This window comes from Pinus tabuliformis, chromosome 7 (genome assembly GCF_031772625.1).
Source record: "Pinus tabuliformis cultivar Carrire ecotype Pingquan chromosome 7, CPIR1, whole genome shotgun sequence".
NCBI classification, from domain to species: Eukaryota; Viridiplantae; Streptophyta; class Pinopsida; order Pinales; family Pinaceae; genus Pinus; species Pinus tabuliformis.
The window spans coordinates 1564470923-1564486993 of NC_142293.1; the positions used below are offsets into that span (position 1 = coordinate 1564470923).

Genomic DNA, 16071 nt, shown 5'->3' on the forward strand with positions numbered 1-16071 from the left:
GATCTAATCTTGGCCGTTGAAGTCTCAACAGAGGATTATAGGAAGAAGTCGATGGGGCTTGGAGAAATCACTTGCAGAGTTCGATTTCACTGACAGATCGATTTCCAGAGTAGCAACAGTCAGTTGCCGGAGAGAGAGCTAGTGAGATCGAAGCAGTGAGAGAGGGGCAGAGACACTGAAGCCGAAGGAAGATTTCCAGATCCAGTGAGTGCATTTGCGAAGAGGCAAGTGAGCCTCAATGAGGCTGACGCAGTAGCCTCTAGAGGCAATTTCGAAATTGCTGGAGAAAGCCAAGTTTCAGTGCCAGAAGTTGGACAGAGGTTTCGGAGGCCAAGAGAGATATTTTCAGAGACATCAGTAGACCAGATGGCTAGAGGAGAAGCTGGTTCGAATTGAGTGCAGAAGTGACTGCGCTAGGGTGACGCAGTAGCTGCGTAGAGCCAGTTTGGACGACTCAATTTGAGTTGAGGTTAGAGCCTGGATTTGCTTGTGGAGTGAGGAGATTTCTTCACTAGATTTTTATTGCCAGTATTTCTCTGTAGGATTGCCAGTTACGGCATCCAGTTGTACTCAGATTATTTCGTTGCTGCTTAATATTAAAACTCTCAGTTGCTGCACTGGTTTTCCCAAATTGGGCTTTTTCGGGGACTTTTGTCCGAAAATAACTGTGTTATTTTATGTGTGTGCTAGCATTTCTTCTAGCTTTTTTTCTTCCGCAGTTTTATTTGTGTAGGTTGTAGTTTGAGTAATTCAGTATTTGTTGTAGGAAACAGTAAATAAATTGTTAAAAAAGTAACAATTAGGAGAATAATTTCTAGTTTTTGCAATAGGATTCCGGTTTTCGGAATTTTCACAAACCGAGGTTGTTTTGACCAGTTTTGACTGCGGTTTTGAGGGCAGAATTTCAATTTCCTGAGGCCGCACTCATTGGCACAGAAATCAAAGTTTTCTGGGTAGTTTGACCTGCTTTGACCGCAAGTTGACTGAGTTTGACCAGAGTTTTTGTGATTGTTTTGGGTTGACTTTGACCATTGCTGGAGGCTGAGTTTGACTGCCTTTGACTGAGCTTCAAAGGAGGTATTTGACTGTTGTTTTGACCAACGTTGACTTTCTGGTTAGGGCTGAAGTTTGACTGCAGAATTTGAAAGGGCTGATTTGACTTTGTATTGGGCTAATCAATTTGACTTTTGTACTCTCTCTCTTAGCTGAACTATTGAATAATAATAATAATAATATTTGATCAAAGGTTTTTTTCCCACATTGGGGTTTTTCCTTGGCATTCACCAAATCGGGTGTTCTCTTGTTTTGGCTTGTCTTTTGCAATTTTGTTTTATTTTCTATCTGCATTTACTGTCAATGTGATTAATGGTTAATGTGATTGCTACTGGAAATAATTGGAAATTGTTATTGGGCTGCTAAAAGAACATTGAAGTAAATTGTGCTAAACATAGAACATACCATTATTATCTAAAATTAAGAAAAACTAACATCTAGCACAACTGATATTGAAAGAATCAGGCACCATGAATGATATACCACTAAATCCATGAATATTTATGAGCACATGAATATAATTGATGGGATGGAGAAACAGGTACATGCAACATCAAACCACACCCAACTGAGTGTGTCTCTAGGGGCGTTGCCTAGAGAAACAAAGTTTTCATACTTGCAATTTTTTTACAAGATTGGGTGCTGTATTACATATAAAACATTTTATATAAGCTGTGTAAATCTTTTATGCATTTATCTCCTATCTGATCCACAGACTTCCTCTTTGCTTCTGCAGATCTACTTACAGATGGATTTAAAGCTTTTATACAGAAATCCCCAAACATGAACTCGCTTGTTGGATTTGGAGCCATATCTGCTTTCATTATAAGTGCTGTATGTATTATGCAAGCATGAACTAGCAAATAAAAATGCAACAGTCTCTTGTATACTTGAATGATTCCATCATTTGAATTAACGTTGAGATTTCAAGACTTATTTGACTCCACTGGTTACTGATAACTGCTTATGACTTTGTCCAGGTTTCTTTGGCATACCCCGGCCTTAATTGGGATGCTTCATTCTTTGATGAACCGGTGCATAATTTTTCTTGTTCATGTTTACAATCTTGCTGCTCGTCATCTTTGTTTTAGAATGCCCTTTCTTTCATTTAAAAAAATGCATGCGAGTACATATTGAAAATTGGAAACATCTTTATGAAAGTTTATACAGCTCTGTGATTGCTAGACAAATGAAAAATATACTTACATTGTAATAGATTGACCCCTGTATCAAGCACGAGGCAAATTTTTTCACAAGCAAATGGTAGGATATCAGCATGCCAAACAAGTGAACTACACCTTTGAAGATGTAAGAATACCACAGATTGTAGATGTAGACTCATTAATGAAGGAATAACACAATCAACAGTTGTATTTTACATGCTTCCATACATCGTCACCAACACAAATGCTTAGAATGGAGTGCCACAAATCTTGCTTCATATTTAATTCCTCCTATGCAATTATTTGTTTGTAATGGATCTCAACACTGTTACATCTTACAGCACATAAATTAACTCAAAGCACTGTAAAAAGGAAGAAAAACCCATACATCCAAGTTCATGAGACTCAATGATGTCACAATCAAGTTATGCATCTGGTATGATGCAAATCTGCACCAGCAGAGTTGTTTAATAATTATAGGCCATCTAGCCCTGTCACTGCTAGATGCCTCTCCATTCAGATTGGTTCTTTTCCAATCTTAGGGAGGTGGCCCTAGTGGTTGTGTACTGTTATCAAACTAAGATTCTGCATAAAACTCCAATTGATTAGCACACATCAAAAACTTGCTCTTCATCTGTCAATAAGCAGTTAAAGGTGAGTTCAACTTTTAAAGAAATAAGTGGTTGAGATCTGATCCTAAAGATAGCTGTAAGAATGAACTTAATGGACATAAGTGAAGTGAATGTGCACATTAGGTGAAGAGGATTCAAAACAAATGCATTGTAAACTACCATAACATTGCAACTTAATGAATGACATTCAATAGGTTCAAAGAGCTAGAACGAAGATAATTGCACCAAAATACATATTAGCCAAGAGATTGATTGCATCATAGTGAGTCATAGGCAACAGGTTGCAATGGATCTCCTTCCTTGCAGTGGACACAGTGGTCTAAGGTTTGGGAGGGTGGAAGAGTGAAGAGTTGTCTGTTGTACAATTTTCTCTGAAACAATATTGTCTAACCCCTACTTTGTCTCTCAAATCTTCATATATAGAAGCTCACTTCAAGGGAACCAGTTTGCCCTTAGTACTAGTGGATCAAAGCAGAAAAACATGTCAAATTCTATCATCTTTTGCATGGATGCCAACTCAGTTTGCTTCTCTTTTAGTTGATTTTCTCCACTATTTTAATCTTTTTTCTAGCCTTTATTACTTTCCCATGCAAACAGAATTGGTAAAAGCTTTCTACTTTAATTCTTTTATCTTTTGTGGAGTTGCCTTTTATTCTCATGCTAAATAATTGGATAAAGCTAGATAGAATCAGCACAAGCCAAGTATATTGAAGTGGTCAAACTAGGTTGTGGAGTAGTCAAATTTAGCATATGGAATCAGGGTTTGAAATGGCTAACTTGGCAAGAACGAGCCTAACCATAGCCATTCGAATTAGGATTTTGGTACGAGTAAAATTTAGTCTTCTCATCCAAAATGGACATCCTCCACTAAGTTGCCACTTGTCACCCCTGGAGAAAACTGTACAACACTGATCTTGACTCATCACTCTTCACCCACTGGAATCCCTGCACCACTCGGTCACTACATGCTCATAACCAATACATTCAACATATACCCCTACCATTGCCCCTCAAGAAAAGGCCTCAGGGGAGGTCACACGTGAGTTGGCACGGAGGATAACCACCAAGGCGAAGTAGAGGAACATGAATATGGTCTAGAGCAGTCCATCATCTAAGTCAGCCCTTGATCCATACTATCATGTCTTAAATCATTAAAAGAAAGATCTTTGATACAAAAATGGTTAGCATATCTCATATTTGGAGACCTGCCTTCATTTGGGGGACTGGCTAGATGATAATAAATGTTGACTGGAAAATGGCTGAAAGGCAAAAGGAGATGGCTGCATGTGGATCAACGTCGGGCTGCTGGCTGGCTGGCTGTATCAAATAAGGGAAAATTTTTCTCTAGGGGTTGCCCACATGCTGGTGGGTAACATGTCCAACTACCTCCAACAAAGTGTATAATGAAGACTAGTGCCCCAGTTATCCCTTCCACATGGCTTGTAGCCTCTCAATGGAAATTCCTGTGTAACTTTGGAACAATCTGTGTCTATCTTATGAAGTGCTATTACTACAAACACTAAAAACAACAGGAATAAAAAAATCAACACACAATATACACAATGTTTGCAATGGAAAGTTCTATTATGGCAATATTATCTCACAGTTCAACAGCAAAAACAATGAGAGGAGGGACTAGCCTTATATATTTTCTAGGCCAGTTGAAACCCTCTCCCAAGAAAAATATATATTTTTCAATTGTCATCCAAAACTGTAGGTTATTCATGAGAAAATTTTTTCACATTACAAATTGTCCACATGAGGGGTTCGACTTGCTTGATTTGACCATATAATTGACTTGAGGAGGCAATGTTTCTCTTGCTTTGACTTTGGAAGTGCATAAGATGATGAATAGTAACCAAATGGGACACAACGACTTAGATTAGAGGCTCCAATGACTAGTAGATGAGGGCTGTGTTGCATGAATGAAGGCTTGATTTGCTCAATTTGGGTTGATTTGGTTGAAAGAGGACTCAAATTGCTAGGAAAGAGGCTCGATCCACTTGCAACGGAAAGATAGCGTCCACTTTTGGTCCAACATTTGAGTAGAATGACCATAACAACCTCAACATTTCATTTGGAAAGTAAAACAACTAGCTAGAGCAGGTCGACTTGACTTGGATGATGTCCACTTGACTTTAAGATGCCATGGCTAGCTCACATTGACCTTAGACTTGCTCAATAAGTGAATAGTAGCCCAACTGACTCATTTCCTTTGACCCCAATGACTACTTTGACCTCTCCAATGGCTCTCTTAACCCACCCATGTCACTAAGGTAGGATGTCAACCTTGCATGGATAGATTGCTTGCTGGATATTCAATGCCCTTGACAAATAGAGGAATTTGACACATGGGTTTTGTTCGGATGAATTTTTACATTACTTTTGATGTAAAGTTCTCCTCTGCATGCCAAGTTTTCACCCTATTTTGCCACCTCATAGCCCCATGTGCTACCTACAGAGGGTATGCCAACCTTTACACTGCAATTTCTGAGTGATGCCTTCACCTTTTGTCAAAACTTTTATGTAGCATGTTATCTATACATTATTCTGAGCAATTTGAGACCCTGTTGAAATTTCTGCCCTGGGACTCCCATGCATTGGGATCTTTGCACTTCCTCGGGAAACGTGAAATGTTGAGGAATATGAGACTGCCATGGTTAGAACTGTATGATGAGTACTGCACCAAAGCCAACAATGCATACAAACTCTCCGACACATGACCATGTGCAAAGACATAGGTGCACAAGACATGGGCTGGACTGGCCCTACAACTGTGGTCACCCCTACATAACCAATGGCTCCCTTAAATCATGACTCGCAATGAGTTCCACCCCAAGTCCCCCAATCCTATGTAGGATGAAATGGGTTAAGCGTAGGTACGAAAGGGACCAACCATGGCTGACCACAATAGGCCTAGGACACCCTAATAGATAATCTCACATGGCCTACAAGGCTTCAACTTGCATTGTTTGGACTTACAATGGTGTTGTCAGAATGAAAAAATGACCATACATATCCCTGATGAAATGAGGAGCAACATGCCCAAAGAAAATGCTCTTTACAGATATCATCACACAAAATATATGTAGTCCTCCTTGATCTTCGCTGTCTATCATAAAATACTGAATCTCTTCAATGTGATTGAATTGCCACATGAAGGTCACAAATTATCTGGGAGTTCAGATGCTAATTAATTTGTATTTAACATACAGAAGTAATTGCTTGGACATTCTATCTGCTTCGGATTTTCATAGACCTGCAAAAGAATTTAATGGCAATTTTAATCTCTGCACATATATATTTTTATCTGGCACATGATCCTAGTATCCTTGCAAATATTTCACTTTTAGTTTATTTTTGATGCCATTTGGAAATCTATAGTGTGTCCTACGAGGCTACCTGATGCGTTATCTCTGGTCCATTTGTGTCAAGGAGTTTTGATTGAGCTATTTTTTAATTAATATAATATGACTTACCAATTTGAAGAACAGAGGAATATACTGAAAACCATGCTCCTGTTTACAGGTCACTGCTAGCCCATTTATATGTAATTATAATCAATGTGTTATGTATGAATTTGTTCCCAGATATTTTGACTGCTAGTTATGATTTGTAACAAGGAACTTATGCATGTGCCATTTATTTTAGTGAAAACTAAATGGAAATGCTACTGCATTTTTTGTTAGTATGCAGGTCATGTTACTTGGCTTCGTATTACTCGGCCGTTCTTTAGAGGAGCGTGCAAGGCTTCAAGCTTCTAGTGACATGAAAGATCTTCTTGTCAGTACTTCCCTTTTTTCCCTCTTTTTCCTTTGATTAAGGCACACACTTAAAATCATAAATTAAGAGTAGCCGAGTATTGTCTAGTTTTTGTTTAGCTCATCTATATCCTTTGTCAAACTGGAAACATTACCACTGTTAGGTTTTACTAAGTCATTGTTTAAACTTGGAATCACTTGCTTTGTTTGTTCAGACCAGTTGTTTTTTACATTCCAGAATCACTAGTTTTTCAGAATAGTTCTTTTGAATTCCCTAGCTTAGCTTTGGCGGATGGTTGCATATGAAATAGATGTGTAATCATCTGGGTAAATGAATTTCTTAGTGGTTCCTTCTAAGCTTTGACATATTTTTATTTTTATGTTCAGAATTAATTCAGATGAAATCTTCAAAGCCTTCATCATTGATTTTGACTAAATTATTTTGAATCTACGTGTTTATACTATGTGTTCTTTTGTCCAGATTCCATAATTTTAAGTAAGTAAGCTTCTCATGAAGCCTTGTAAGAGCTCAATTTACATTGGCATTTTCTTATTTCGTTTTTTTGAATGAAATACACTGGCAAAAGCTTAGAAGTTAGTGCTCTAGCTGGGTTATTGGCTTACATTCTAAGCTATTTCCAGAAGTTTGATAGGCTCTAAAGCAGTATTATGTTTGAAGTATGTTTATTTTTTTATTTTTGGTGCCTTGCTTCTACATGGTGTCACATTGTATTATTACATGTCTACATACGAGATTCCAATTAGTCACTGTTATTACTTGAAAGCATGTCCCCCTTGTTGCAGAGTTTAATGCTATTCTAAAGATCACATCACCATGGTGGTTCTTCCACCTTATTGGTATTCAACTTTGAGTCAATATCCTAGGTTTTCTAGGATTTCGTCTATTTGATGCTCATGTCTCCCAAGTGGATTGTAACCATATGGAGAAATAATGACTTCTCCCTAGTATAAATATACTGGGTGTCCAACCCCCCAAGTTGGTCCAATGCACCAAGATACCTGCTGCAAATATCCATCAACGTGATGAAAATCATGTGAAAATTCTAGATCTAACTCTGATCTAGAACTTATTGTAGTGATCTGTTAATTATCTAACCTATCTTTTTAAAGATTATTTATCTCAACAAAAAAAATATTTACTATAAATATTGAATAAAAACACTATTGCAATATTCACCAATTAAAAATTCATAGGAACTGAGAAAACCACACACATAAAAATGGACATCAATGTTTTTGGACAAATGTCCCTAGAAAAACCCCAATGTGGGGAAAACCAGTTTTGCAGATGAGGGTTTTATTATTTCTTCAACAAATCTGTAATTGATAGATATTACAACTGCTTGCCGTAGAATGGTGAAGCTCCGGTAAAATATTTTTATCGTCTCCTGTGCTGATCAAATTGGCGATGGAAATAACCCTTCAACCCCTTTCTTGCAATGCACACTGCCTCCCCGCAACTCGCACTGGGTAAATTGACAATTTTCACTGGCTCTCTGGCAAACTCGCATGGCTTCTGGAAACTTGCACTGGTGACATCGACGACCTTCTGAAACTTGATATTCCTTCCTGGAAATTCGATCTGTCTTCTGGGCAATTGCACTGCCTCCTAGAGAACTCACAACCACTGTTTTAAGATTCGGCCGAACAGACTCCGAAACGGCTGAGCCAATCTGAGTCAAATCCTAGCCGGGTCGGCTTAGTGGCCAGCTCAGTTCGGTCGGCCGGGTTGTTCTTGGCCAGCTCGGTGTGCGCGACCAAAAAGTTTTGTTTTTTTTTGGCTGTGTGATTTTTTGGGGACCCCAAAGCCCATTCTTATATGCCTTTGGGTTCTTTGGGGTCCATTTCCCTCTCCCAAACCCTATAAAACCTACCCAACCCCTCTCATTTCCTCACAGCGATCTCATTGCATTTGAGTGAGAATTTGTGAGGAGTTTGTGAAGAGTTGTGGAGTTTGTTTTTGGAGTAGCAGTGAGGAGTCTTGGGAAAGCATTGGAGTAGGAGTGAGGAGCTTTTTGGGCAGCCATTGGAGCATCATTGAGGAGTTGGTTTGTTGGAGCAACTTTGAGGAGGTAGTTTGTGCCTAGAGGTATTTTTTTTTTTTCACTTCTAAAAATTTGTTTTTGCTTATTTTTTTTTGTGCAAATCTAGAAATTGAAAAGAGTTTTTTGTGAAAGAAATGAACATTGAAGCAATGCTATTTTTTTTGTTTTCATTTTCAGAATTTTTCCTTTCATTTCCAAGTCAAAAAATGGCTCTTAGAGTGAAAGATGCTGCTTGGGCATATGCTGAAATGGTTGATAGTCAAATGCATTGCAAATTTTGCCATAGAAAAATTAAGGATGGTCCTGGGGGCATTAATAGGCTGAAACAACACTTGGCAGGGATTAGAGGCCAAATTACTCCATGTGAATCACCACAAATTGGGGAGATTAGGAAGGAGTTGTTAAATAGCTTTGAGAAGTTTCAAGAAGAAAAAGCTAGGCAAAAAGAAATAGAGGCTGACATTGAGAGGAAGAGGAGTATAAAAAAAATGATGGCCACCAACCCCATTTTGATTTTGAGGTTTCTTCTTCTTTCCCTTGCACTGTTGCATCCAACCCCTTCCGTTATGTTCCTCCCTCTTTGGAGTCTATTCAAGAAAAGGGTAAGGGTAAAATGAAAAAGAAAGGTGATATGAATATCAAAAGTTATTTCATTGTCACACCCTCCTCTCCATCAGATGCACATGGTCCTGAAGCTAGTAGAACTTTGCAGCCCACTTTAGATGACCATTGGAAGAAAGAATTGAGGGAGACTGCTTGTGATTACATATCTAGATGGTGGTATGATGCTGATATCCCCTTCAATGCTTCCCGTTCACCATATTATGAGCCTATGTTTGATGCCATATTTGCTGTTGGAAAAGGCTTCAAAGGCCCTACTATGCATGAGTTAAGGGGGTATCGTTTGCAGAAAGAAATTTCCTCCATTAATGAGTATTTGAAAGATTTCAAAAACTCATGGGCAAAAACAGGATGTACCATCATGTTGGATGGATGGACTGATCAAAGGAACGGTACCATCATAAAATTTCTTATCTTCTACCCACAGGGAACCATGTTTCTAAAATCAGTGGATGCATCTGATAGGGCGAAAGATGGACAATTGTTGTTTCAGCTATTGGATGAGGTTGTTGAGGAGGGGGGGGCGTGGCTAATGTTGTTCAACTCATCACAGATAATGCCTCTAACTATATTCTTGTTGGTAAACTGTTAGAGGAAAAACACAAGTGACAAAACCATCTTTTGGACCCCATGTGCTGCCATTGCATATACCTCATGCTTGAGGATATTGGCAAATTAGATTGGGTTAAGAACACTGTAGATCATGCCAAAAGCATAACAAAATTTATCTACAATCATTCATGGATTTTGAGCCTGATGAGGAGACACATAGGGGGCAGGGATATTATTAGGCCTGCCATCACTAGATTTGCAACTCATTTTTTGACATTGCAATCTATGCTTTCACAACATAGAAACTTGCAAAAGATATTTTCCAGTGATGAATGGAATCAAAGCCAGTGGTCTCTCAAACAGGAAGGCAAAGAATTGAAAAAGAAAGTTAATGAAGAAATATTTTGGAGAAAGGCAGCAGAGATTGTGAAGGTTGTTGAGCCACTGGTTAAGGTGTTGCGGTTGGTGGATGGGGAAATATTGGCTATGGGCTTCATTTATGAGGCTATGGATCAAGCAAAGGAGCAAATAAAGATGGCATACAAGGATAAAGTGGCTAAGTATGGGCCCATTTGGGCAATCATTGATGAAATATAGAACAATCAACTCCATCGCCCTATACATGCAATTGGGTATTTTTTGAACCCACGATATCATTATAAAGCTCTGGCGGCAGGAGCTTTGAGTGGGGAAGTTAGAGATGGATTGATTGACTGCATTGTTCGTATGATCCCATTGGAGTGTGATCAGCTAGAGATACACTGACGGATCACAACTTTCAGCAAAGCCACAGGTACCTTTGGGAAGAACCTAGCAAAGATTGCAAGGGAAGCAGATGAACCAGGTAAACAAAAATTTCACTTTTCAAATTCTGAATACTTATTTTGTTAAATTGTTTATAATTTGAAAGTTGGATATAATTTGTTTAAAGTTGAAACTTGTGCTAACCCATTACACTACTATGTTTTTTGCAGCACAATGGTGGAAGACTTTTGGTAGCCATTGTCCTCAAGTGCAGAAGTTTGCAATTCGTATTTTGAGTCAAACTTGCAGTGCTACTGGGTGTGAGCGCAATTGGTCTCTCTTTGAGAGGATTCACACGAAGAAGAGAAACTGTTTGGATAAAACAGTTAAATGATCTAGTCTATGTCCAATACAACCTCCGGCTTAGACGCAACCAATTGCTGAACAAAAGACCTGATTCAGATCCCATTGTGTTGGAAGATATTGATCCAACATCAAATTGGGTAGTGGAGAGTCATCCAGCAGAGTTTGATTCTGATGAGGATCTTGATTTGGATTTACAGGCGGTGGCATCACTTGAAGAAAATGTTCAGTTGAATGCAGATCCACTTGTACCAGCCTCAGGCCCAACCCCAAGTCCTCCAGTTGCAGGCACTTCCTCTGCTCAGCCATGACGGAAGCACATATCTCGTCTATCTCAGTGTGCAGCTGCTGCACAGCCTGCTAGTGCTACCACTACTATAGTTGCAGTTGGAGATGATGATGTTATTCGAGCATCAACCATCTATATTCTAGCACAATGTTACTTGGGAGCGGGAGCGACCATTTTCAGAAGCTCTCGGTTTGGGAGCGAATCCCGGAGCGATTTTTTAAAAATATATATATTTTTTATATTTTTTAATTTTTGATACATATATGTCAACCAAAACATGTAGAATGATGAATTAGATATAAAAAACATAAAAAAGCATAGATTGAACCATATAACAACAATCATCTAGAAGTTATAATCTTCATCAACCATGTCCGCAAGTTAGTAACATAGTAACATACAACATATTGAGTCTCATGATTCATCAATCTTAAAGTTTCAAGCTTTCAAAATTCAATATATAACATTTATCATCATTGATCACCAAAGTTGTACTTGTAAGCTAAGTGTAACCATTACAACAAATAATATCTAACATGAAATGAAATGTTATAAAATGAAATGAAATGAAACAACTTTCAACTTTCATGAAGCATCATATTCATAATTCATTACTAATGAGTTATAATTGCCAACTTCAAACTTAAATTGTCATATATTGTTTAAAAAAATATCATAATAAATATGAAAGAGTCAATAGTTATAAAAGCTACTAGAAACTAGAAAAGAGAAGTAAATCTATTATCTATTTCTTATGCTTGGGCCTCTTGCCACCACGAGAAATGTCTAATTTTTTAGTCTTGTTGCAAAATCAGGATCTTTGTCATTAATATCACCCTCCAAGCATTAATATCCAGAGGTATCTTTGTCATTACCTTTGTATCTGTATAGGGATCTTTGTCATTAATATCACCCTCTAAGCATTAACATAAGATAGAAAAAGCATAGCATGTCAAGTCAAGATTTTGTTTGAGTGATGCGTACATTTTTAGAAGGGTCATGATAGAGGAGTTCGACAACCAATGTCACTAACATCAAGGTACATAGATGGATTGGTACTCTTGATTAAATATGAGTTCCATACCCTAATACATGACAAAATTCAATGGAAACATTGCAATCCCCCAACATGAAATGAAATGTTATAAAATGAAATGAAATGAAACAACTTTCAACTTTCATGAAGCATCATATTCATAATTCATTACTAATGAGTTATAATTGCCAACTTCAAACTTAAATTGTCATATATTGTTTAAAAAAATATCATAATAAATATGAAAGAGTCCATAGTTATAAAAGCTACTAGAAACTAGAAAAGAGAAGTAAATCTATTATCTATTTCTTATGCTTGGGCCTCTTGCCACCACGAGAAATGTCTAATTTTTTAGTCTTGTTGCAAAATCAGGATCTTTGTCATTAATATCACCCTCCAAGCATTAATATCCAGAGGTATCTTTGTCATTACCTTTGTATCTGTATAGGGATCTTTGTCATTAATATCACCCTCTAAGCATTAACATAAGATAGAAAAAGCATAGCATGTCAAGTCAAGATTTTGTTTGAGTGATGCGTACATTTTTAGAAGGGTCATGATAGAGGAGTTCGACAACCAATGTCACTAACATCAAGGTACATAGAGGGATTGGTACTCTTGATTAAATATAAGTTCCATACCTTAATACATGACAAAATTCAATGGAAACATTGCAATCCCCCAATCCTGAAATCCTGAAAAACTGATAAGTCTGCTGGATTTTGAATGAAATCTAAAATTCTACTTTCTCCATATGAAATCGAATGAGGACGAAACCACTCTCAAACATCCTGAGTCATTTCATGGTAATGTTAAAAATTTAAGTAAAAGGATGAAAATGAAAATTAAAGAAAATGTCACTTTTACTTTAAGAATTTAACATTACCATGAATAGCATATCAATACTAGGGCCTAGACTTGATCATTAAGTTGCCCCACTCAAAAACTATTTGTTTCTTTCAAAAAAAATTGCATTTTGAACATTACTACAAAAAAAAAATGCAAAAAAGGCAAAACGCTCCCGAAAACGCTCCCGAAAAGGCAGGGAGCGAATTTTATTTTAGGGAGCGCGCTCCCGACCCGCTCCCGAGTCGCTCCCGCCCGGAGCGCGGATCGGGAGCGGGAGCGAGGGGGGGGGGGGGCGCTCCCCCGCAACACTGTTCTAGCAATTACAAACATACATCGAATTTTTAAGCATATTATAAAACATAAAACATTTAAGCATATTATAAAACATAAAACATAGAGCCTATTATGATTTATCTAGCAAGTGAGCAATTGTCAACATTTGTCATATCCAAAATTCAAATAATAATGTTTACAAAATAGGTCACTTGGTCACCACCAAGACAAAGGGTTCAAATTCACAAGCCTACAAGTCTAATGATTAATCTATGACAAAAGTAGTAAATTGTGAATATATCTACTAATCTCTCCTCCTTCCACCACGAAGAGAACGTGGTGGCGGGCCTCCATGTGGTGGCAATGAAGTAGATGGTGCCTGTGGAAGTTGTGGCATTGAAACTGATGAAGACGAACCCCCTATTGTTGGTGTTGAACCATGGAACCTAGGAACCAAGGGACTAGATGGGCGTGGCATCTCAACTTGATCATCATCATCTTGGAATTGCTAATTGCATGCATGCTCCCAAATGGACCAGTGCTAAGCATATAGCTGCTCAATTATCTTCGTACAAAATGCATTTCGGAAAAAACGCGTTTCCAGAAAACCGGAACACGGATCCAAAAAACTGAAACGCGATCAGAAAAAATCGAAACGCGTTTCGGAAAAAACCGAAACGCGGAACGGGCAGTAAGGTTCTGAAATGGCAGGAACCACATTTTTTAGACCGATCCACATTTTGGTTTTTCTGAAACGTGTTTCGTAGGTCGGATCCCCCACGGACCCGTACGGATCGCGGATCGGGCTTTTGATCCGTGGGGGGGGGGGAACGTTTTCTGCAACACTGGTTTTGATCTCTATATCATCATCATCTATGTATTGGCAATGCACTGGGTGCCATTTTGATATAATGGATATATTCATGAGCCTAATTTGATCATATGTTGTCTTCTATCTATATTCTAGAGCTTTGTGTTTGGAAACATGAATGAAAATCTTTGAAATTATGTTTTTTTAATAACAAAATCAATATTTAATGTATTTTTTACAACGACTGAGTCATTGAAATCAAACCGGTCGAGTCGATACCGAGTCGGAGTCAACCCTCGGCTGTTTCCAAGTTGGAGTCGAAGTTTTAAAACATTGCTCACAGCTCCTCTGGCAAACTCACACTTGCTCCAAAAAATAATCTAGCCTTCTTTGCAAAAAAATAAATTGGCCAATGAAACTCCCTTTGAAACTAGAAGTTTCTTAGATGAAGAATAACTCCAAAAAATGCTTCTCGCTCAGTCATTGTTGAAACCTTCGCTGGTGTCAAACCCCATGCTATCACTACGCCTCAATTCATTGATCTCCAAGATGCCCATCGGTTTCCTCTTATAATCTCTTGTTGAGAATTCAACGGTTAAGATCTAATCTTGATCGATGGGTAAGATCATCTTGACTCTATCAAGTATCTTTTCTAGAAGTCACTAGAGAGAAATGGACTTAACTCACTTAATATTGATTAATTAACTCGTTAATAATCTAATTAAGACATTTTCCGTTATAAAATTTTCCTAGGCTTGGAGATATTTTATTCTCGTGTGCTCTTAGTCTCAATGACACCTCCTGAGACTAGAACACCTATCCGAGCTACAAAATCTAATACTCCCTCTTAGCCAGGAAAGTGCTCTGCGTAACACCTAACTTATCTATGAAGAAGATGAATCTTGCCTTCCCTAAAGCCTTCGTTAGGATGTTTGCTACTTGTTGATCTGTAGGCACATATTGTAGCTAGATTGCTCTGTGCTATACACAATCCTTGATGAAATGCTACCTGATTTCTATATGTTTCAACCTATCATGAAACATAGGATTTTCAGAGAGCCTGATGCAACTCTGATTGTCGCAGTGAATCACAGTTGTCTCCACATTCTGACTAAACAAGGCTACTAACAACTTTCGAAGCCAAACGGCCTCGCATGTCGCCATGCTTGCTGCTATATATTCGGTTCCACAAAGGTCAGTGCCACGAACGTCTGCTTCCTGTTGTACCGAGAGACAACTCTTGATCCCATGTTGAAGCAACACCTTGAAGTGCTCTTTCTATCCATTGTATTGCTTGCCTAGTTTGCATCAGTATAGCCCATCAACCTAACACCATCACCTCGAGTATATTTGATCCTATACTCATTCGTACCTCGCAAATAACGCAACACATGCTTTGTTGTAGTCTAGTGCACCCTCTTTGTTTCAACCATGAATTGACTCAAAGAGTTTATTGCAAAGAATATATCTGGCGTGGCGTTGACCAAATACATAAGAGAGCTAATCAACTTCATGTATAATGTGGGGTCTATTGACCACACTTTGTCAACAATCCAAGGAAGCAGAATGCAAAGACATGAAGAAATTTTTTAAGAGTTCAAAGTCATCAACCAACACAATTTTATCATTGTAAACCCAATTTCTGCAAATTATATTGTAAATGATGCTAGTATGACTGTTTAATTATGTAACAACACCTAGGTAAGCCTTTGATGTTGGCAACAAATTTCATCCTAGGAAGTTTTTTAACCTCCCCGAATTATGTGTGTTTCTAAACACAGATAATCGGTAGAGTTTTTCTTCCAGCTTAAACCCCAAAGCTAGGGTGGAATCTCTTGACAAGGTCTTAGGTGAGTCC

At 38.1% G+C, this 16071-nt stretch overlaps 1 protein-coding gene across 2 annotated transcripts in view; it reads left to right on the plus strand.

Moving 5' to 3' along the window:
- Positions 1–16071, plus strand: part of LOC149254022 (copper-transporting ATPase PAA2, chloroplastic) — a 407965-nt gene that overhangs the window by 67659 nt on the left and 324235 nt on the right. Inside the window, exons 3-5 of one of the 2 annotated variants that reach the window (XM_089460049.1) lie at positions 1790–1887; positions 2034–2087; positions 6545–6631. In XM_089460049.1, the coding sequence (XP_089316175.1) occupies positions 1790–1887; positions 2034–2087; positions 6545–6631 (239 nt within the window). The remainder of the gene's footprint in view (positions 1–1789; positions 1888–2033; positions 2088–6544; positions 6632–16071) is intronic. The other variant, XM_089460050.1, reaches the window with a different exon arrangement.